Source organism: Pinus tabuliformis, chromosome 8 (assembly GCF_031772625.1).
Source record: "Pinus tabuliformis cultivar Carrire ecotype Pingquan chromosome 8, CPIR1, whole genome shotgun sequence".
NCBI lineage: Eukaryota > Viridiplantae > Streptophyta > Pinopsida > Pinales > Pinaceae > Pinus > Pinus tabuliformis.
In genome coordinates, this window is record NC_142294.1 from 1,113,949,706 (window position 1) to 1,113,971,953 (window position 22,248).

The 22,248-nt window shown below is 43.2% G+C and overlaps 1 protein-coding gene across 1 annotated transcript in view; it reads right to left on the minus strand.

The window, feature by feature from the left end:
* LOC149239246 (NAD-dependent malic enzyme, mitochondrial-like) overlaps positions 1 to 22,248 on the minus strand; it is a 463,766-nt gene that overhangs the window by 326,354 nt on the left and 115,164 nt on the right. Inside the window, exons 3-4 of the mRNA XM_089373360.1 lie at positions 4,706 to 4,824; positions 4,145 to 4,312 (exon numbers count right to left, since the gene is read on the minus strand). Of these exons, the coding sequence (XP_089229486.1) occupies positions 4,145 to 4,312; positions 4,706 to 4,824 (287 nt within the window). The remainder of the gene's footprint in view (positions 1 to 4,144; positions 4,313 to 4,705; positions 4,825 to 22,248) is intronic.

The following is a 22,248-nucleotide window of genomic DNA, read 5'->3' on the forward strand; positions in this document are numbered from 1 at the left end:
AGGGCTGCATTATCCTCCTCCTCTACTTTGGGCTTCGACCCACTGTTGTTGTTGCTTCCGTCAAGTTTGACCTTGACCAAGTCTCTCCTCAGCTCTTCTTGTTTTAGAGTTGCCCACATCTCATCCCAATTAGGCAATGTTGCTCTGCCCAGGATACTCTGGACAAAGACTTGCCACTCATCCGAGACAGAATTTAGGGCCAGTCTCACTAACTCCAAATCTTGAGGTGTATGCCCCATAGCCGACAACTCATCACGAGTCTCATTCATCTTCGTGAGGAATGGATCCACACGTTCTCCCTTCTACATCTGCGCATATCTCAACCTCTGTTCCAAGTACATCTTCCGCTGCTCAGAAGATCCCTAATACAATGTGGCCAAAGCATCCCACATCTCCTTAGCAGTTGTTCTACTAGCAACGTGGCACACCACATGATCCTTGACTCCATCCAGGATCATCCTCTTGGCCTTTGCCATTTCAGTTCTATACTTCTTCAGCAGATCTGCATCCGCAAGGACAACTACCAAACTATCAACATACGTCTTGAGGGCATGCTCATCTAGAAGGAAGGACAATCTAGCCTTCTAGATGACGTAGTTGGAAGCTCCGTCCAACCTGTCCTGATCCCTCAAACCACTAGTTGTCATATCCTTCGAAAATTGTCGAACAACTCCCTCTTTCACCTTATTGTGTAGCTTCTAGGCTGGCTTACGCACTCCCTGATGGAGCTGGTAAGTCTGCTGCTCCTTTGCTGCTCAGCAAATGAGAAATATTGATTTCCTCGGCAAGAAAACACTGAGGAAGTATTCCCTCACTATGCGATCTGCTTTCTTCTTCCAACGGTTTTTCTGCCGAGCACTTAGCTTGCAGAAAACTGCGTCAATCTAGCTCTGCGTGGTTCCCTCTGCCTTGGAAAATTCTTGATCTGGCCGTCTTACCTCTCTGTCAACTCACTTAGAGAGAGACACCCACGAAAATATAGCCCTCCTGGCTAGAACTACGCAATCCCTCAAGGGATTCAAACTTCTACTTGTTGCAGCAAGTTGGCCCTTGCTTCAATGCTATATTTTCTCTTCTTGTTTCACATCAACAGCTCTGATACCATGTGAAAATTCCTAGATCTAACAATCTCAAGAATCCTACTGCAATCAACTGAATCTACTTCACCTAGATCGTAAATTACATTACAAACTAATTTCAGATTTCTTCTTGAAACATTGAAGTAAATTACTAAAGAAGCATACACCAAATTAAATATGATTCTGAAACATAGAAACTGAGCAAGGAAATACAAACACATAGGACAAAGTTATTTTTGGACAAATGTCCCTGAAAAAACCCAATGCAAGAAAACCGATGCAGTAGTTCAGAGGGTTTATTATTATTAAGCAGTAGTAAAATCTGAGTACATCTATGGATGCCTAACTTGCAATCCAAACAGCAAGAAAATCTGGCAGAGATATTCCCTAAGCAACCCCCACACTCGTGTTGACTGCACTCGCGTTCCTGCACTTGCCCGTTCCTACACTTGCACGTTCCTGCACTCACGCGTTCCTGCACTGGCAAGTTCCTACACTCGCGCGTTCCTGCACTGGGAATAACTAAGCCTCGTGCTACTGCCTCTTCGGATCTGGAAATCTTCCTCTGGATCAATGTCCATGCCCCTCTACTGCAAAGGATGTCTTCGACCAGAATTTCCGCCTGAGAACTTCTGACTTCAGAAATTCGATCTCTTGATCTCTCGGTGTATTTTCCAATGACCCTAAAGCCCCATCTTATATCTTCTTGTTGGACAACCAACGGCCTAGATTAATTCTTAGTCAAAGGCTCAGGTCATTTTGACTTGATCTCCGTCTTTATCTAGAAGATTCACCCACAATTAGATTAATACCCATTAATATTTTAATTTTCCTAAGTTTAGACTTAGGAACTCCATTAAAAATATTAATTATTTTAATATAATCATCTCTAGGTGGAATTTCCTAAAATGGTTTCTAGGTTCTTTGGAATGCATGTGCCCAAGCCTCCCTCCAAAATTTGAGGCTTCGATATCTCTTGAAGCCGGAAGAAGTGCGAAGTAGAAGAAGAAGGGTAAGGAAGTGCGAGTTGGGTGGAATCTAAGGAGAAAAAGAAAAACAAAATTTTGGTACCTCTCTCTTTTTGTTTCATACCCTAATTTGGGAGATCGAAGTCTTCCAAGTTTTGTTGATGCCGGAAGCTACATGATGTCAGAAGTTGCCTGATGCCAGAAGCTGTTACATAGTTGAAGTTGTTGGAAGAGAGGTCGAGATCTGGGAGGTTGACTTGGTGTGGAGGGAAGGTTTGGTCTTTGTCTAGGGTGAAGAGTCTCAAAGAATTCTATTGAAAGGAAGAGAATTTTGACCGGGTTTTCCCCTCGAGAGGGGTTTTTCCCTGGCATAGTGCCTATATCTGGTGTCCATTGTTTTATGTGCTTTTGCTTTGGTAATTGCTTGATGAACTAAAGAAAGAAGATATAAATAAAACTTAATAAGAAATCAAGAACATCACAAGTAATTATCAAATATAAGAAAATCTTTCTGCCTTTCTGATTTTCTAACAGCTTTCCCATTAAGATACTAGGCAGGGCTTGTTGCACCAGAGGAATCCCTAACATTGGAGAGAAGGAGGCCCTGTTTGACAGATGGAGACTCATGGAGACCACTTTATGGCACCCTAGTTGGATCTTGGGATCCCACAAGAGATATTGAGGTGGATTTGAGGGCCAACCCTCAAATTTTGGATCTTCCAAGCATCTACACCTTCTTGGCACCTCATCACTCTTGGACATGGAATTTGGAGCATTTATGATGGGTGCCATCAGCATTTTAGAGGCTACGACTCACACGTGTGGGAAAAATAGGCATAATTTAATGTTAGCTAATCGGTAGGCTTGTAACCCAAGGTCAATTAGCAATCAAACTTGTTTTAGGGGCTTTGTAAATCATAATTAGGTGACCTAATCCTCGTATAAATAGAGGATAGGCCCATCTCATTTGATCATCATCACTGTGACTATTTCAGCCCTCTTAGAAAATTCGGCCTATCTGAATTGTGACTTGTATCTTGTGAAGATGTGATCTATGGTGGATTTTTGCTAATAGAGCTATTCTTTGGCTTTGGAGATGTCAATTTGGAGCAATAAAGGACTTATTCACGCATTCTATTTTGCATAGATCCTATCTTGTAAAACTTAGGAAGATTATAGTGGAGAACCTTCCTTTGAAGTTGTCTTGGAGATTGTAAAAGTGATAGGAGGATCTTCTATGGTTAGCAGTGGACAACCTTAGTCATCACCCTATAGAAGGATCTTCTAAGGTCAATAGTGGACAACCTTAGTCATCTTCCTATATCCATTCATTACCTTTTCAAGGGACACCTCGTTGATCCCATATGCCCAATGAAAAGACCCTAGCCTCTAGTCCTCCGATCACATTTCATATTTTAAAACTCTTTCAAAACCATTTTGCTGGATTTACTCTGCATATCACCTTGAGCTTCATTGCTTTAAGTCCTAGAAATCTTAACCTAAGGAGACCCCCCATGAGCTGGAGGAGAGCCAGCCTGAAGTGAGAAGAGAGTTGGTGAGGTGACAGTGCCCCCCCCCCCTCAGTTTCACTTGGATCACACTTGAGCTTTTGGACTTTATCTCAAGTGGTGCAAGTTCATGTGATAACAGTGCATAGTTGCTCTTGCACCCATTTTTCATATCATTTTGTGTGTGGGGGGCGGGGGGTGGCGGGGGGCGTATTTTACACCTATTTGTTTTCGTTTGACTATCATTTCTGGCTGTAACCACTAGTCCCTTGACCTATTTGTTCTTTAGTGGACATAATAAAATCTCAATTTCAATTTCTCAAACAGTTTATTCAAAAGATCTTAAGGATGCCCATGCCAAAGGAGTTTCCTCTCCTTATCATGGAGTAAAGTGTTATTGTCAATCAGAATGCAGAATTCTATGCAAATTTAGCTAATCAGAACTCCATAAAAATGAATATCTCTTCCACAAAGAAGCCCAATACATTTCTTACAAAATAAAAGCATGGGATTCTTTTTTATTATAAAAGAGTTCAAATATAACGTCTATAGCTACTAAAGAAGAATGTATGTATAATTGTACAAGAACCTGTTCTGCAGGCCAGTTATAGACCATTGACATCATTTCCCCCTTATCAGCACTGCTAAAATACATTCCTCTCGGACGTCTATACAAACCACTGTAGTTTTGACAGACGATACCAACAGTAGGTGTGTATATTATTTGCGCATACTCCGCAATATTATCAATTAAAACCTGCATAGCTTCCATCAAGCCAAAATCAGTAAAGTTATTCATTGACTTACAAACAACAAAAGATGAAGTGGCTTGCGGACACAGGTTTCTGTACTGACAAGAATTGTTCCCTAAAATTAGAATGATGATTCTATAAATCAACAGGAAACAAGATTAAATACATTCAAGTTCAAACCGCTTTACATATCACAGATATAAATTATACATCATGTGACTAGATATTTCTAATGGAACAGGATTATCAAGAGGTTTATTCCTCCAGACAGATTGCCATCGAATGAACACTATATGCCAATATTCCTGGAAAAAACATCTTCAATCATACATTTAGATAGAAAAAAAGTGCAGGCTCTCTCTATCTCTCAAAAAGTTTTCCTTAGAAAAACAAGTTACCTTATAATACAAAGTCTCATTCCTATCATGCAATCTGTTCAGAATTCTCCACTTAGCTAAAGCAGTACTGTCAGATGGTCCATCTTTAGCATGTTCTTCCAATCTTTTAATATCAACCACTGCCCAAACAAAAAAGGTTTAAACACCCAACGTGAAATTCCCACTCATTCAAATCATTTGTGATATCTGAAGCTAGAAATTATGGTTGAAAAATAAAAGGTTCCAATCCATCCAAATTAATAAACAATAGAAGCTTTTTCATTATCCATATATGTTCCTTCTGCAGTCACACCGATACATTGTCTCTTGTGTCATCACCACAAACATATATTTCAGTAAAGGCCCTTCAAGAATGAAAATATCCACTAATGACCAGAATATGCCGATGGGATCTAATAAGTATTAATAGGAAAACAAAGTGTGCCTAGAGCATCTCCTCCCTGAAAGAAAATGGGAAAATGACACCGTAACAAATAAAACTGGCATTAAACCTTGTTACCCCTCAAAATGCATGTCATTTTGAGGTCGCTTTTCAGAATACAAAGTGTGAAGGATCAGGCCTAGAGGGCTACCAATCACCATTTTGCAAATCTTCCTCAACAGTCAAGGCACTATTCAAGTTAGTTTTCTCTTAGAGAAAGGTGGCACTTCAGCCATTAATGTGCTTGCTTTAGAACAGAAATTCAGAGCCATTGTGGGCACCCTTCTGGCATTTGTTTTTCAGTGGTCTGTTTCATAGCAAAGGACCTCTGTTTTGAAGGGCTAACTCATAGGAAGATCTCAAAATTGATTTCAGGAACATACAGAGATCATCATTTTTTGCTTGAGGCTAACTGTTGCATCAAAGCCAAAAACCTTTCCTGTTGATGTCTGCAAGGACCTGAGATAAAGAAGTTATGCACTTAGTGGATTTACCTCATCTGTCTGGACTCTGGAAAGGCCAGGAGAATCATTGCTATGACAGGCTGCAGCTCTTTGCAGTTTCGCTTTGCATAAGTTAAATGCTATAGTATTCATAAAATGAGGACATTAGTTCTGGCCTTGTATCCTGTTGCTGCAAAATTTAGCAGGATCGGTAAAAGGCATCATTGGGCAAGGGGCCAGACCTTATGGCAACAATGAGGAAGGGTTGCCACTGTCACCTCGGGAACCTTTCTCCAGCTCGTTAGTGGGATTTCAACCACAAAGGAGGCTTACCTATATGTTATAGCATCATTCAGCACTCTTGTAGACCTGATGCTCTTTTATGGCCTTGGGCAGTCCCTTTACCCATGCAGACTTGACTTTATACTAAAAACTATATTTCAAATTCCATACGCGACTCTGCCCACACAAAAACACGTACATACGCAGGTCCCAAAACACTATACCCGCGTATAGATTTTTAAATATGAAAAAATAAAATAAAATGCTATTTTTCGGGCAGGGTTTATGGGTTTTACCGAGAGCCCACCTACAAGAGCCCGTGGCCTAACTGAAATAACCAATTTGAGGTGGTATATATACACCCCTTGGGTAGGCCTAATTCATGAGATAAGAGAGATATCGACATTATACTCGATTTCCCCCAGATCAAGTCTGTTTTTCCCGTGCCTCCCGTGTTAGTTTCTGTAGCATCGGATGTGTTCTAGCCACGAAATTTGGTGGAGAGGCTAGAATACATGAGATGTCCAAAACCCAGAAATCATCTCTGGAAATTCCACCTAGAGATGGCTTAATTAGATCATTAACCAGTTTTTAAATATTTCCTAAGTTTAAACTTAGGGAATATGGTTAATTAATCAGAATTAATTAAGTCAACGTGTGAATCATCTAGAAACTCAAACAGATCGACTCCAAGATGATCCTAGCCATTGATTAAGTTTTAATCTTGGTTGTTGGTTCTCCAACAGTGGATTATAAGAGGAAGACGATGGGCACTTGGAGAAGACACTTCTGTAGTTTGTTTTCTTGGCAAATCGATTTCCAAAGAGCAGCAGTTGTTGCTAGAGAGCCAAAGATCGTAGCAGGGCCAATGAGGGGCAGAGAAAATGATCTGAAGGATGTTTTCTAGATCCGGAGAGGCAACAACAAGGGGCGGAGTTATTCCCAGTGAGGCAGCGCAGAGGACTGCGCAATTGCTTCATAAGCAATACAATTTTGCTGGAGAGAAATTCGTTTTCAATTCCAGAGGCCGGGCAGAGGGTCCAGAGTGTCCAAGAAGTGATTTCCTCAGCAAAAACAGGGATAACGACTTCATCAGAGGCAGTTCAAAGGCTAGACACCATAGGGTCTACGCAACGATGCAGAGGCTGATGCAGAAGGTCCAGGAGGACGAGTTTTCTGAAGAGGAGTTGTGTCGGGATAGCTTGTGGATGAAAGGTAGTTTCCCTTAAATAATTTTGGCCAGATTTACTTGTTGTTTGGGTTGCCAGTTGGGCATCCATAGATTGTACTCAGATTTCACTATTGCATAATAATAAAAACCCTAATTGTTGCACGGTTTTCCCACATTGGGTTTTTTCGGGGCACTTTTGTCCACAAATAACGGTATCAATTTTTATTTGTGTGTGCTAGCATTTCTAAGTTTCCAACACCATTATTTTCGCAGTTTTTATTTGTGAAGGTTGCAGTGTGATTTATTTGATATTTGTCGTAGCAAATAAATTGTTAAAATAATTACCAATTAGAAAAATAAATTCCAATTGCTGCAATATGATTCCAGTCTCGAAATTTTCACATGGTATCTCTTGAAATTTTCACATGGTATCAGAGCGTAAGTGATGTGAAAAATTGGTGACCCGATTCTCTACTACAACAACTAATTAAATTTCTCCTACTCGTTAATTTCTTGTGGATGAAGGGTAATGTCCCTTAAATAATTTTGGCCAGATTTACTTGTTGTTTGGATTGCCAGTTGGGCATCCATAGATTGTACTCAGATTTCACTGTTGCATAATAATAAAAACCCTAACTGTTGCACCGGTTTTCCCACATTGGGTTTTTCCGAGCACTTTTGTCCACAAATAACGGTATCAATTTTTATGTGTGTGTGCTAGCATTTCTCAATTTCCAACACTATTATTTTCGCAGTTTTTATTTGTAAAGGTTGCAATGTGATTTATTTGATATTTGTCATAGCAGATAAATTGTTAAAATAATTACCAATTAGAAAAATAAATTCCAACTGCTGCAATATGATTCTAGTCTTGAAATTTTCACATGGTATCTCTTGAAATTTTCACATGGTATCAGAGCGTAAGTGATGTGAAAAATCGGTGACCCGATTCTCTACTACAGCAACTGATTAAATTTCTCCTACTCGTTAATTTATGAATCAAGTTATTTACAATGTTACATAGTAAATATCGAAATAAAATCTATTGCAGCCTTCACAACATAAAATACTGCGGAAACTAAATACTGCACAAGAGAGAAATAAATACATCGTTGTTTTTTAACAAACATCCCCAGAAAAACCCAACTTGGGAAAACCAGTGCAGCAACTAAGGGTTTTAATTATTATGCAGTAGTAATTTGAGTACAAATATTTAGATGCCCAAACTGGCAATCAGATACAGAGAATAAACTGGCAAAGAAGTAGTGAGAAATATTATCACATTGTCACTAGCAATCCGACTCTGATCTAGGCTCTGGATGGCTACCCCCACACTGCCTTTGCGTAGTCTCTGCGTGGGCTCACACTACCTCTATGTCACAGCTTCTAGGAGTTGCATCACCCTTCCAGCTGATCGATTTGCTGGCTGGACTTCGACTCTCTGGCCCTCCGGTCTCACACCCCGGCTTCCGGCACTAGATCTCGACTGCTCCCAGCAAAATTACGGACTCCCTCTGAAGAACTGCGTTACTTCTCATTGCAGTCTTTGCCTTGCACTCTCCAGAACTAGAAAGATCCCCTCCGGTCTACTATCGTTGCCCCTCACTACAAGAAGATCACTCAATCTCTCTCCGGCAACTCAGCGCTGCTACTCTCGAGAAATTTGATCTCTAGATCTCACTATCTCGGTGTGTCCTCCAAATGCCCATCAAGCTTCTTCTTATAATCTCTCGTTGAAGCACCAACAGCCAAAATTAAAACTTAATCAAAGGCTAAGATTAATTGGGAGTTGATCCTCGTCTTCTTCTAGAAGATTCGCACCAGATTTAATTAATACCCTTAATTAATCACATTTCCTAAGTTTAGACTTAGGAATACATTAAAAATGATTAATTATTTTAATTAAACCATCTCTATATGGAATTTTCCCAAACGATTTTTGGGTCTTGGAGAATGCACTTGTCTTAGCCTCTCTGCAAAATCTCGAGGCTAGAGCACATCTGATGCTACAAAAATCAACACTCCCTCTTAGTGAGGAATGTGCTCTAGTATTGCAACCCTCTGAAACATCACTCTGTCTCTGCACCATCTCCTGTCGCATTGTTGATGTCTGGCTCTATTGCCCATCAACTACTGTGCAACTCTCATTGCTGCATTCGTGTTGTTGCTAACACTACATCTACACTGCAACCTTCTCCAACTGTTGCTGCTGCGACTGCAACAACTGCAACGGAAAAGCATCCAAAATACTAAACCAATTGTGATATGATGCATCTGTCACCCGAGTTTTGACTGTTTCTAGACTCTACGCTATCACTGAAATCTCTGTGTTGTTGCTGGCTCCGCTCTGTGCCATCTGCACTGCCGCCAACTCTGCTCTGCGCTGCTCAATCTCTGACTGCTACAAACTACTGCATTTGTCACTCTGGCACCTGACTGCACCAACTTCCACTGATCCATCCTGCTATTGTATGCTATGGGATCCTGTAACAGGGTATTGATTCATCAGGTGGATTTCCTCAAGAATCATGCCCATCTTGTAGCTCTCTGGGGCTACAGTTCTAGATCACCCCACCTCAACCCTGGAGGCATCTCGGCGATCATGGCAAATTCTTCCTCCAATCTGGAGGACAACCTGTCGATCTCAGTGGATGCAGCCTGCTGATCCTGCTTCTCCTCTTTGTCCTTCTTTCTGAGAGGACATTGAGTAATATAGTGGCCAAGCTCACCACATCTGAAGCACTTGATCTTGGAAATGTCCTTCTTCCTCCTACGCCGCCCCTTAGATGTGAGGGCCATGTCTTGCTCCTCCTTTACTTGCCTCGTCCCATTGTTGTTGCTAGCACCACTGATGGTGCTCTTCACCACATCTCGCCTCATCTTGATTCTCCTCCTGCTGCAGATCATCCCACACACGTTCCCAATTTGGTAGTTTTCCTCTGCCTAGGATACTCTGGACGAAAACTTGCCATTCTTCAGAAACGTTGTTCAGCGCTAATCGTACAAACTCTGTAGGCTGAGGCGCTGACCCTACTGAAACCAGTTAGTCTCGGACATCGTGAAGCCTAGTAAGGAAGGGATCTACACACTCCCCTTTCTGCATCCTCGTGCATCTCAGCTTCTCCTCAAGATACATCTTTCATTGCTCGGAATATCCTTCGTACATCATAGCTAGTGCTTCCCACATCTGTCAGGCAGTATCTTTGTCAACTATGTGAGACACCACGTGATCTCGAATCCCATCGAGAATCAACCTCTTAGCTTTCACCATCTCCTTGTATTTCTTAAGCGGATCTGCATCTGCGGGTACAACTACCACACTATCAACATAAGTTTTGAGATCATGCTCATCTAGAAGGTAGGAAATTCTAGCCTTCCAAATCACATAGTTGGAGGCTTCGTCCAACCGATCTTGATCTCTCAAACCAGCTGATGCCATCTCTTTGAAAAATATGTTGAACTCCTCCTCTTCTCCTCTGCGCAGCTGCTGCCCAGCTATTCACACTCCCTTCTGGAGTGAGAAATCCTGCACACAGCTACTGCTGCTCTACTGGGAAAATTCGAACTTCTTGGCTAGAAGTCCCCTGAGGAAAAAATTCCCTCAGTGTGTGCTCTCCTCTCCTTCTGACGCTATTGTGCTAGCAACAGTTGCAAAAGGATTACGTCCCAGCTGAGATCTGCTCTGCGTGGAAACTGTTGCATTGCTCCCTCTGCCTCTAAGAATCTTTGATTCGGAAAATTTACTCTCTGCTGACTCACTCAAAGAAGTAATTTTCCACGAAAATTAGACCACCTAGCCAATGGACTACGCAGTCACTCTGGGGTTTCGAAATGCTGCCTACGCACTGTTTTCAAACTCCCTCTTTCACCTGCAACTGACCTCTTCTCTGCTTCACATGTGCTCCAATACCATGTGAAAAATCGGTGACCCGATTCCCTACTGCAACGACTGATTAAATTTCCCCTACCCGTTAATTTTTGAATCAAGTTATTCACAGTGTTACACAGTAAACATCGAAATAAAATCTACTATAGCCTTCACAACACAAAACACTGCGGAAACCAAAAACTGCAAAACATAGAAATAAACACACACAAATACACCGTTGTTTTTAACAAACATCCCCGGAAAAACCCAACTTGGGAGAACCGTGCAACAGCTGACGGTTTTAATTATTATGCAGTAGTAATCTGAGTACAAATCTTTAGATGCCCAAACTAGAAATCTGATACAGAGAATAAACTGGCAAAGAGGTAGTGAGAAATATTCTCACACTGTCATTAGCGATCTGACTCTGATCCAGGCTCTGGATGGATAGCCCCACGCTGCCTCTGCGTGGGCTCACGCTACCTCTGCGTCACAACTTCTAGGAGCTGTGTCACCCTTCCAGCTGATCTATTTGTTGGCTGCAACTTGACTCTCTAGCCCTCTGGTCTCACACCCCAGCTTCCGGCACTAGATCTCGACTGCTCCTAGCAAAATTACGGACTCCCTCTGAAGCACTGCGTTGCCTCTGCGTGGCACTGTGCTGCCTCTCTGAACCTCTCGTTGCCTTCTCTACCTTGCACTCTCTGGAACTGGAAAAATCCCCTCCGGTCTACTATCCCTGCCCCTCACTGCAAGAAGATCACTCCATCTCTCCCCGACAACTCAGCATTGCTACTCTTGAGAAATTCGATCTCTAGATCTCACTATCTCGGTGTGTCCTCCAAGTGCCCATAAAACTCCTTCTTATAATCTCTCGTTGGGGCACCAACGGCCAAGATTAAAACATAATCAAAGGCCAAGATTAACAGGAGTTGATCCTCGTCTTCTTCTATAAGATTCGCACCAGATTTAATTAATACCCTTTAATTAATCACATTTCCTAAGTTTAGACTTAGGAATACATTAAAAATGATTAATTATTTTAATTAAACCATCTCTAGGTGAAATATTCCCAAACAATTTATAGATCTTGGAGAATGCATGTGTCTTAGTCTCTTTGCAAAATCTCGAGGCTAGAGCACATCTGATGGTACAGAAATCAACAAGTGATCCAGGAAGCTTAGAAGCGGAGAAGAGAACCTCGCTGCTCAGTGGGAGTAGTAGGCTGAAATTCTTGAGGCAGCGCAGTGATCAGACAGGCAGACCGAATTGTTGGGCTAGCAGTTCGATTTTCAGTTGCAGGGATGCTATCATGTCCCTTCTAGAAAGAATTTGTAACAGGTTTTGTCTCTACACAATTTTGTATAATTTTGCTAAGGAAAAGGACCCAAGCAATTTCGTCTTAGGAACCTAGGAGAAATACGACCAAATTATTTTGCTAGTGGAAGCTGGGGGCCACCCACGTGGGAAAGCGTATTGGGCAATTCGAATTGCCTTGGAGGGAATTCGTATAGCTGTTGGAGCGGCCCACATGAGGCAAAGGGAGGCCCACAAAGTCATAAGGAGGAAGAGCTCCTCACTTGGGGGATCCTTCATTCTTGCATATCGAAAATCACTTGACTGATTGCTCGAGCTGCTTAGCCGAGTCAACTTGTTCAGCCACGAATCTCTCAAGCGAGAGATTCAACCTTACCTTCGGGGGACTATAAGTGCCACCCTTGGAAGGCAGTTTCATAGCATCTTGAGGAGCACCTAAGAGTATTCACAGCCAGTCTGTTCAGTCGTCATCTAGCAGCGCATATTTCTGGGCCAGCAGATAGGGAACACACAGTTGAGGATAGAGCTTCATTGGGCCAGCCATTAGCCGGAGGAACCAAGAGATTCGAAGGACATCATTGGGTCAACACTTGGGAGGAGTTTTGGAGCAAGTGAGTGCAGCAAACAGGCAGTTCGAATTCTAGGCTTGGAGGACAGCGCGGAGGGCCAGTATGGGCATCACGTGGGTCTTGAGGGAAAAAGCCACAGCACCGAAATCATAGCTGGGAAGGAAGGAAATTCATAGGAGGACTCATCCCAGTGATTTGGGGTAGTTTTTGGGAGATTTCCCAGCTTCACTCAGGCAGACTGAGTTTACCAGTTGCAACAGAGGTTGGGCTCCTTGGGGGTCAAATTTCAGAAGTTTGAACCAGACCAAACCCTTCCTAGGTTTTGGTGGGTTTTGGCTGAGGATCCGGGAGCTGTAGTTTTATAATTCTCCGAGCACAAGAAGCAATGATTCCAGCCTTTTGGTTCCAACAGACAGCGGAGTTTCTCAGCAGCGCAGATCAGTTTTGGTGCAACAGTTGGGCAGCCTTCAGATCAGCATTTGCTCACTTGGGTTTTGTAACGCTTGTCCTTAGAGACAAGCCCAGATGCACCATTCCATTTACAATTGTATTTTCGCTTGAAGATTTAATAAAATCGCTTAGCAGTTCTCTATTTCCAGTGTTTTCATGAGTGCCTGACGTGTATTTCGTATTTCTGATTGCTGAATTGTTTGCTTCCCTTGTTTATCACTTAATTTCCTGTTTATGAACATTACAGTGTTATTAAAGCCTAGGTCTTGGCTCAACTGTGGGGAGTTTCTCCTATGAGAGAAGGGGACCAGCAGAATATTACATACAAGAGGAAGAGGTACCGAAGCAGAGAAAGAGAATCGTAGATCACTCTAGACACGGAGGATAGGGGGAAGGCAGTAGTAGCAGAGGAAGATATGGGAGAGCCCAAGAGTAGGGAGGAGATGGCTTTTGATAGCCTCTTGAAGGCTTTGAATAATCTAGCAAAGGGGTCGAAGGAGATGCTAGAGGAGATTAAAATGAAGAACCGGGAGAGAACCACCCCTAGAGGATTCTTATTTGGGGAAACTTCTAGGGCCTCTCAACAATTCGATCACCCTTCACCTGCAGCACCACCTCCATCAGCGAGTGGGCCAACCTGAGCCACACTGCCCTCTTTCGTGCCTGTGGCACAAGTTGAACCAGCAAGGACTGAAGACCCTTCACAGATGGGAGAACACTTTAGAGAATGGTAGTCCATGGGTGCAGACTTCAGGGAAGCACTCTCTTTCAGAGATTTCTGCAAGCTCAAGCAGAATGAGAAGAGCAAGGGTTATGGAGGACAGGGCACGCAGAGCTATGAGTTGTAGAGGACAATAGGGAGGATGTACTTCCCTACATTTGATGGCACTGCCAAGTGCACTGCTCAAGCCTAGGTTGAGAAGATGGACACGTATTTCCAGCTTAATCGGATGACAAAGCTGGAAGCCATCAAGATGGCCATGCTGCACATGGAGGGGGAAGCCCACCACTAGTGGTTTCATGGCTTGGTCACCCTGGGGCATACCAATGTGGTTTCATATGAGGATTTCACCAGAAGGGTGGTGGAATGCTTTGACCAGAGGGATCCAAAGGCTCATTTCAGGGAGCTCGCCAAATAGGCAACCCAGAGCAGTACATCTCAGAGTTTCTGTGAGTTTCAGTGATGGTGTCGGACCTATCAAATGCTCAGAGGGTATACACCTTCATAGAGGGCTTACTTGAGCCCCTGCGTGGACTGGTGAAGTCACGCAGACCCTCCACGCTGCAGGAAGCAGTTATGTGCGCTAGAGATTTGCAGGGGGCCATCCCCAAGTGTCATGTCCCTTCTCAAACACATTAGTAACAAGGTGCTGCTACATAATTTTACACATTTTTTACTGAGGAAAAGGGCCCCCCACTTTTGACTTGGGACTTAGGGGCCAAATCGACTTTATTTAGCTGCTAGTGGAATGTGGGGGCCACCCACATAGGAGTTCGAATTAGCCATTCGATATGCTTGGAGGGAAAATCGAATGGGTGGATGGAGGGGCCCACATGAGGCTAAGGGGGCCCAAGGAGTTATAAAGAGAGATCAGCTCTCATTTTGTTTTCATCTTTGACATTTGCAAACAAACACACATTTGTTCACTTTGTTGTTTAGCGAGTCTACTGGCTGTTTAGCCACGAGTCTCTCACGCGGGAGATTCAACCTCTACTTCGGGGGACCATCCATGCCCACCCTAGGGAGGTTGTTCTACAGGAGTTTTCAGGAGTTCCGAGGCAGTGACACACATCAACAACAACGCAGAGGAAGGGAGTGCGTATTTCTGGGCAACTAGGAATCATGCAGAGGGAGTTTGAGACTAGCAGGGATCGAACAACTTGCCGAGAGGCGAGGGAGCTGAGGTAGCAGCGTTGGACAAGCATTTTCGCTAGAGCTTTCAGCCAGCATTCCAGCAATTTGCATTTCTAGGTTGAGAGACAGCACAAAGGCCACACAGAAAAATTCCGTGGTTCTTGGAGAGCAGCTAGGTCGGGCCAAGAGTTCATTCAGGGAGTTAGGAGTTGGATAGCAAGGGTAAACAGCATTTTGGAGGTGTATTTGCAGCCAGTTTCCAGCAGGTCGAATTTGGCAGCCATAGCTGGGGTGAGGCTCCAAGGGGGTCGAAAAACCAAAGTCAAAACCATCCAAGGAGCCCTGGTTTTAGACATCAGGGGCCTGAGGAGGACATTGAGCATGAGGCAAAGGACACGCGGGTGTGTGAGGAGCACATTGGTATACCCAATGTGGCACAAGAGTCACCATTGTTGGAGACCTCTTTGATAGCACCAATTGACACCTTGGGGGAGAGAGAAGAGCATACACCCATAGGGTCATCCATTGATGAGGTGCCAGGAGACACAAACATGTCCACCGTTGAGAAGGTGATATCCCTTGTTGAGGTATCCGAGGTCGTGACAGAGTTTTCAGGTGATAGCAGCACACGACTGGATGATGAGGTCACAAGAGACATCACCACCCTTGATGAAGATCCGATAGGTACAAAGGCACCTAGATCTACAATAGAGTTGCGGGATGACGGCCACCTACAACAACATGGAGAGAACATAGAGAGGCAGTTCGTGACTCATGTTGAGCCCATGGTGGAGGAGGACGAGTAGTGTTCTTTGGGGCCAATCACTGACTTAGAGCTAATAGAACCGTCAACAAAGTTGCAGTACTTCCAAATAATAGCTCTCTCTGGGATTTTATAGATGGGGCTTGCAACATTACTAGACTACCTTTGCACCACGGAGAGAGAGATGCAGAGACTCCCCGACAAATTTTATGTGTTGACCAGGATGGTGAGTTGAGGCGACATGAGCTAAGCAGGGTGCAACACTCGCAGGATGGAGGGCTCGTTCTATGTGCTAGAGTTTGTGCATTTGATCCCTCATTTGGGGTTGGATGGCGAAAGATTCTAAGTTGGTACCCAGTGGAGTGGGCTAGACTCATGGAGATGGTCGTAGTTCGGAGTAAAGCTCAGTGGGAGCTCTTAGACATTGAGGGTGCTGGAGGCTCAAGTCGGCATTGGGATCCAGGCGAAGCTTCCTATCCGATATCAATGCGGGATGGCTATGGCATTGATGAGGTAGTCAAACTCGTTTGATCTGAAAATGGGGCTCTTAGGCTTCTTGTCTAATTTACAAGAACCTCTCCCACTTCCAAAGCTTTAAATATTCCCAAGTCTTAATGATTAACCTGTGCGAAATTAAATATGTGCTTGAAAATATGGGTGTATGCTTATGTTTGTCTTAAACTGTTCAAGTGCTGTAACTTAATGTGCTGAAACTGATATATAAATACATATAATAGTAAATAATGCAGCAATAAACAATCACACAGAAATAGCAATTTAATTAGGAGTTCACCCTCTACTCTTGGGCTACGTTTTCATGAGCTCTAGTCAACTCAACTAGGCTCTTTGGGATTATGGTATAAGTCCTTTCTACAAGCTCTTGGCTCAACTCCTACTGTTTTACACAGAAACAGTGGGTCCAGACACCATGTTATTCCCTGGCTCTTGAAGCTTTGGCTCTTGGCTTTGGCTCTTGGCTCTGGCTCTTGGCACTTGGTTCCGGCTCTTGGCTCTGACTTTGGCTCTTCGGCTCTGGCTCTGGCTCTAGCTCCTCGGTTCTAGCTTCTTTCTACCCTCTATCAGTTTACAACTCTCTTGGCTTTTCACTTGAACTCCAAGTGACTCCCTTGGCTGGGTGCGCTTCAGCTTTTGCTTTCTGCACTGCCTCTTTCTGCTCTTTGTCGCCTTAGCTTCCTACTTTGGCTTTGCTTTCAACAACAACCCCCAACAACCTTCAACAACCAACAACCCCCTGTTGTTCCTGACATTCATGGCTTTTAAGCCAAATTGGCGCTGCCTGTTCATTTTCCCTTTCGGGCTCTCTGTCTTCCAGCCTTTGTCTACTCAAATCCCCTCTCTGAGCGTTAGCAATCATTGCTAAACGCCCTCGGGGATAGTGGCCACCTGTGCTGTAATGGAATGGAACCATCAGCACTTGAAATCCTTAGAAACAGTCATTTTATGTTAACACAGAGAAACACTGCAAAAACACGGAAAATCCTCCAAAACACTATTCATCGGATTTGAAATATTATGAATCCACTTTATAACTCCTATCGGGTCCGCCTTTGTAGCGATATCACATCTCCACCGTTGATCTGGGAGATCCAGATCCAACGGTTGTGGTCTATTTCGGGCGTCCCTTCCGTACGGAGGTTAACCACCCGATGAGGGTGGTTTTCTCTCTCCTCGGCCTAGACACATGGCAGCCAATGTATGGGCTCGAGCGGAGCCCAGCCCAAACCACTTACCGCTTTGTTCCTCCCGAAATCCCGCTTGTTTCGTGGATTTCATTTGCATTTGGAAAATACGTTAAAACATTGGAAATAACGCAAAAATGGCTTCATGCGGACTTGAAACAATATATATTTCCATTCTCAAACCCTTTCAGGTCCGGTTTTCATCGCATCGCGTATATACATATATGTAGCCTGCTCCTTGTAATGCGCCGACGCGATATTGCGATGCGACTTGTCGCAATCGCATATCGCATAAGCCCGAGGTTCTTCAATATGGTGTAGTCTATGCCAACGCCATTTGCGATCCGCCGATATCGGCGATCGCAGTATCGCATCGGCCCAGTCCCATCGCGTATCTGCCTCTGATTGCCTCTGATAGCCACCGCCGATTGCGATTTGCCGATCGGATCTGGACCGTTAATCGGCTAGATCCGACGGCTCCTGTTCACTGTTCCTTTGACCTTCGATAGGCTCGATTTTCGTTGTTTCTTCATGTTTTTGCCTTCCAGTAGTGTTATCCGCCTTTTTTAAAGGTTCTCCTTATCCGATAGTTTTGATCTTTTAGGAGATTTTGAAGACTTAGAGGGTTTTTAGGATTCCTTTTTAGGGGATTTTGCCTCTTTTCCCCAAGGATAAAGGCAGCTTCATTTTATGATAACTTCTGCATCCTAAGTCAGTTTTGGTCCATTCAAGTTGCAGTAGATTCAGAATGAGACGGTTTCTGCGATGGGGCTAGTTCTAGGGACTTCCTTGAACTTTCATTTTCCTCAGTGAGGAACCCTTAGACTCAGGAGTCTATCCAAAATCCATTTTAGATCACGCCTTCCCACTAAAAAAACTTTTGATCTCCAAAAGGCTGATATACTGATCTGAACAGTAAGTGAGAGTGACTCACCCTCTTCTTTCAGCATCCCTACACTTGCCTTTGCATAGTGCCTCTGAACCAAAGTCTCTGACCACTTCCCCTCCTAGATGGGTTGGTCTTCCTGGGAAGAATTGTCTTCCTCCTTGCCTTCCTGCAGAACTTCTGCTGAAATGGTCATAGAAGGTGGTCTGAACTCTTCTGCCTTGATCATTGATCCAAGGTGGTTCAAACAAATGTGAAGTTCATCTGCTCCACAAAACTTTCATTTGTACCTGTTTGAAAAGCTGCCAACAACAACTGTTAACAACAACAGAAACACAGACAACAACTGGATGGCCTAAACTCCTGCTTCAAACAGATTTCACATCTTGTGAACACCTCCATGTCTTACATCTGCATACAATGGTAGACTAGATAACAAACCCACAAAACATGCTTTTGAAAAAATGACTCTTCAAGTCAAGCATGTAGAAAAAGACCATTAGGAATCTTTTCAAAAGATGAAACATTTCATCACTATCTCCATCTTGGAGACCAAGTTAACTTCTTTCAAGTCAACATTACATGCATGTTTAAAGCAATCAGCCCTTCAAGTTAATTACACATATATGTTCAAACAAGGAAAACATCAACATCCCTGTGTTCATGCACATCATGCTTATGCATGCATTTCATCCTTCAACTTTCACTTAAGCACACTATACTTTTAAAGCTGAAATGAAATATAATGTTGCAGCAACAAAGTGAGTCTCCTACTCAACCTTTTCCATTCACCATCTTGGTAGAAACCTGCAACTTGCATCTCATCAACAAAGAAATGCAAATAGATGCATCAATAGACATGCAATCCTTAATTGGAAAAGAACTCTAACCATTTCTTACCAATCCAGTTCAAAGGTTTTTCCTTTGTCTACACATCAGCATCAACATGTGAATCATTTTGAAACACATTATTTATGGAAACTTCCTTTCCATTTCTGCCATCTTCTCTTTCCACTTTCTTCAGCTTTGGTGGAAGCATTGTTGGATTCAGAGTCCAACACCTTTCAGCAAGATGCCCTTGCTTATGGCAGTAAGTGCACTGCATGTGCATCCTCTTGACAACCGATTTGCCTTGTCCAATGGACCTTTGGCTTCTTGCTTCTTTTCCTTCAAAAGTTTCATGTATGTGGTCATTCTCTTCCAACATCTAGAAACATTATGGCTATCCAACCCACAAAAGGAACATGCAATTCTTTTCCCATACATGTGGAAATTTATCATGCTTTGCACAATCAAAAGGAAAATGTTTAGAACCATATTTATACCTTTCTCTTTCACCTTTATTGCCTTCATGAGGAGGTGAATCAAATGAAGAAGTGGCTCCCTTTGGTACACCATCAATCTCTTCTAGGCTGTTAGAGTCTCCCCAACTCTCTGGTTCAAGTGTGTGCTTCTGAACACATGCATATTGCAATGATGTTTCAAGCTATTGCATTCCTCCTGAATACAACCTTCACACTCTTGAAGACCTACAATGCAACTCCTTCTTGGAGCTGTTTTAATGGTCTTCATGGCAACTTTGGAACTTTCTCCATAAGCTTGTCCATAGCCAAGACCTAAATACTTAGGCCTTTCCTCAATCATTATTGGCTCAACAATACCTTGTGCATGTCTACCCAATCCTTTGCCTTCATAGCCCATCTTGGACATTAGCTTGGAACCTATGCCTCTAGTATTTTTTTCAAAAGAACCAATATAAGCATCCTTAGAGGAATTTGAAGACAAACTGGAATGGTTTACCTCTTCTTCAAGCTGATACTTGACTAAGGCTTCTTGGGTAACAAAGAGTTGTGAGTCCAACTCATGCATCCTTTTCAGGTTCATATTTGCAATATGAAGTTGTCTCCCATTTCCTGCACTCTGTCAGCAAGCCACTGCTTCTCTTCCTCCACAGAATTCAACTTCTCTTTAAGTATGTTGTTCTTTCTTCCATCCTCATACATTTCTCTCACCTTGTCCATCATGATGAACCAGTCTTGCTTCAAGTCTCCATCAAAGGGTCTTGTGATGGAGAAGGAATTTGAGGATACACTTGAGAAAGTTGTCATTATGCCAATGAACAAAAGAACTTCAAACAAGATTAATAAAGAGTTTATTTAAGCAACCTTTTGCAACAAACCTCTTGTGCTTTAAGGACTGCCTTGAGGTCCTTTGGGATAAGAAGAGTGCCTTCAACTCTCTTTCCTATTTGTCCTTCCTAAACTGAGCTATCAATAGCTTTCCTTTCACCTCTGCAAACTCAAAAAATAGTCAGTCTGCAAATAAGCATACAATCAGCCTCTTGTTGTTCAAACACCTTTCAGACAAGCAGTCTTTGCTTTGTCATCAAGCATTCTAATATAACCTTCTTAAAGATGTGGTTAACCAAACTTATGCTCCGATACCACCTGATCTGAAAATGGGGCTCTTAGGCTTCTTGTCTAATTTACAAGAACCTCTCCCACTTCCAAAGCTTTAAATATTCCCAAGTCTTAATGATTAACCTGTGCGGAATTAAATATGTGCTTGAAAATATGGGTGTATGCTTATGTTTGTCTTAAACTGTTCAGGTGTTGTAAATTAATGCACTGAAACTGATATATAAATACATATAACAGTAAATAATACAACAATAAACAATCACACAGAAACAACGATTTAATTAGGAGTTCACACTCTTGGGCTACGTCTTCGTGAGCTCTAGTGAACTCAACTAGGCTCTCTGGGATTATGGTATAAGTCCTTTTTACAAGCTCTTGGCTCTGAAACAGTGGGTTCAGACACCATGTTATTCCCTGGCTCTTGAAGCTCTGGCTCTTGGCTCTGGCTCTTGGCTCTTGGTTCTAGCTCTTGGCTCTGACTCTGGCTCTTCGGCTCTGACTCTAGCTCTGGCTCTTCGGTTCTTGCTTCTTTCTGCCCTCTATTAGTTTACAACTCTCTTGGCTTTTCACTTGAACTCCAAGTGACACCCTTGGCTGCGTGCGCTTCAGCTTTTGCTTTCTGCGCTGCCTCTTTCTGCTCTTTTTCGCCTTAGCTTCCTGCTTTGGCTTCGCTTTTAGCAAAAACCCCCATCAACCTTCAACAACCAACAACAGCAACCAACAACCCCCTGTTGTTCCTGACATTCATGGCTTTTAAGCCAAATCGGCGCTGCCTGTTCATTTTCCCTTTCGGGCTCTCTGTCTTCCAGCCTTTGTCCGCTCAAATCCCCTCTCTAAGCGTTAGCAATCATTGCTAAACGCCCTTGGGGATAGTGGCCACCTGCGCTGTAACAAAATGGAACCATCGGCGCTTGAAATCCTTAGAAACAGTCGTTTTCTGTTAACACAGAGAAACGCTGCAAAAACACGGAAAATCCTCCAAAACACTGTTCATCAGATTTGAAATATTATGAATCCGCTTTATAACTCCTATCGGGTCTGCCTTTGTAGCGATATCACATCTCCACCGTTGATCTGGCAGATCCAGATCCAACGGCTGTTGTCTATTTTGGGCGTCCCTTCCGTATGGAGGTTAACCGCGCGATGAGGGTGGTTTTCTCTCTCCTCGGCCTGGACACGTGGCAGCCAATGTATGGGCTCGGGCGAAGCCCGACCCAGACCACTTACCGCTTTGTTCCTCCCGAAATCCCGCTTGTTTCGTGGATTTCCTTTGCATTTGGAAAATACGTTAAAACATTGGAAATAACGCAAAAATGGCTTCATGCGGACTTGAAACAATATATATTTCCATTCTCAAACCCTTTCAGGTCCGGTTTTCATCGCATCGCGTATATACAT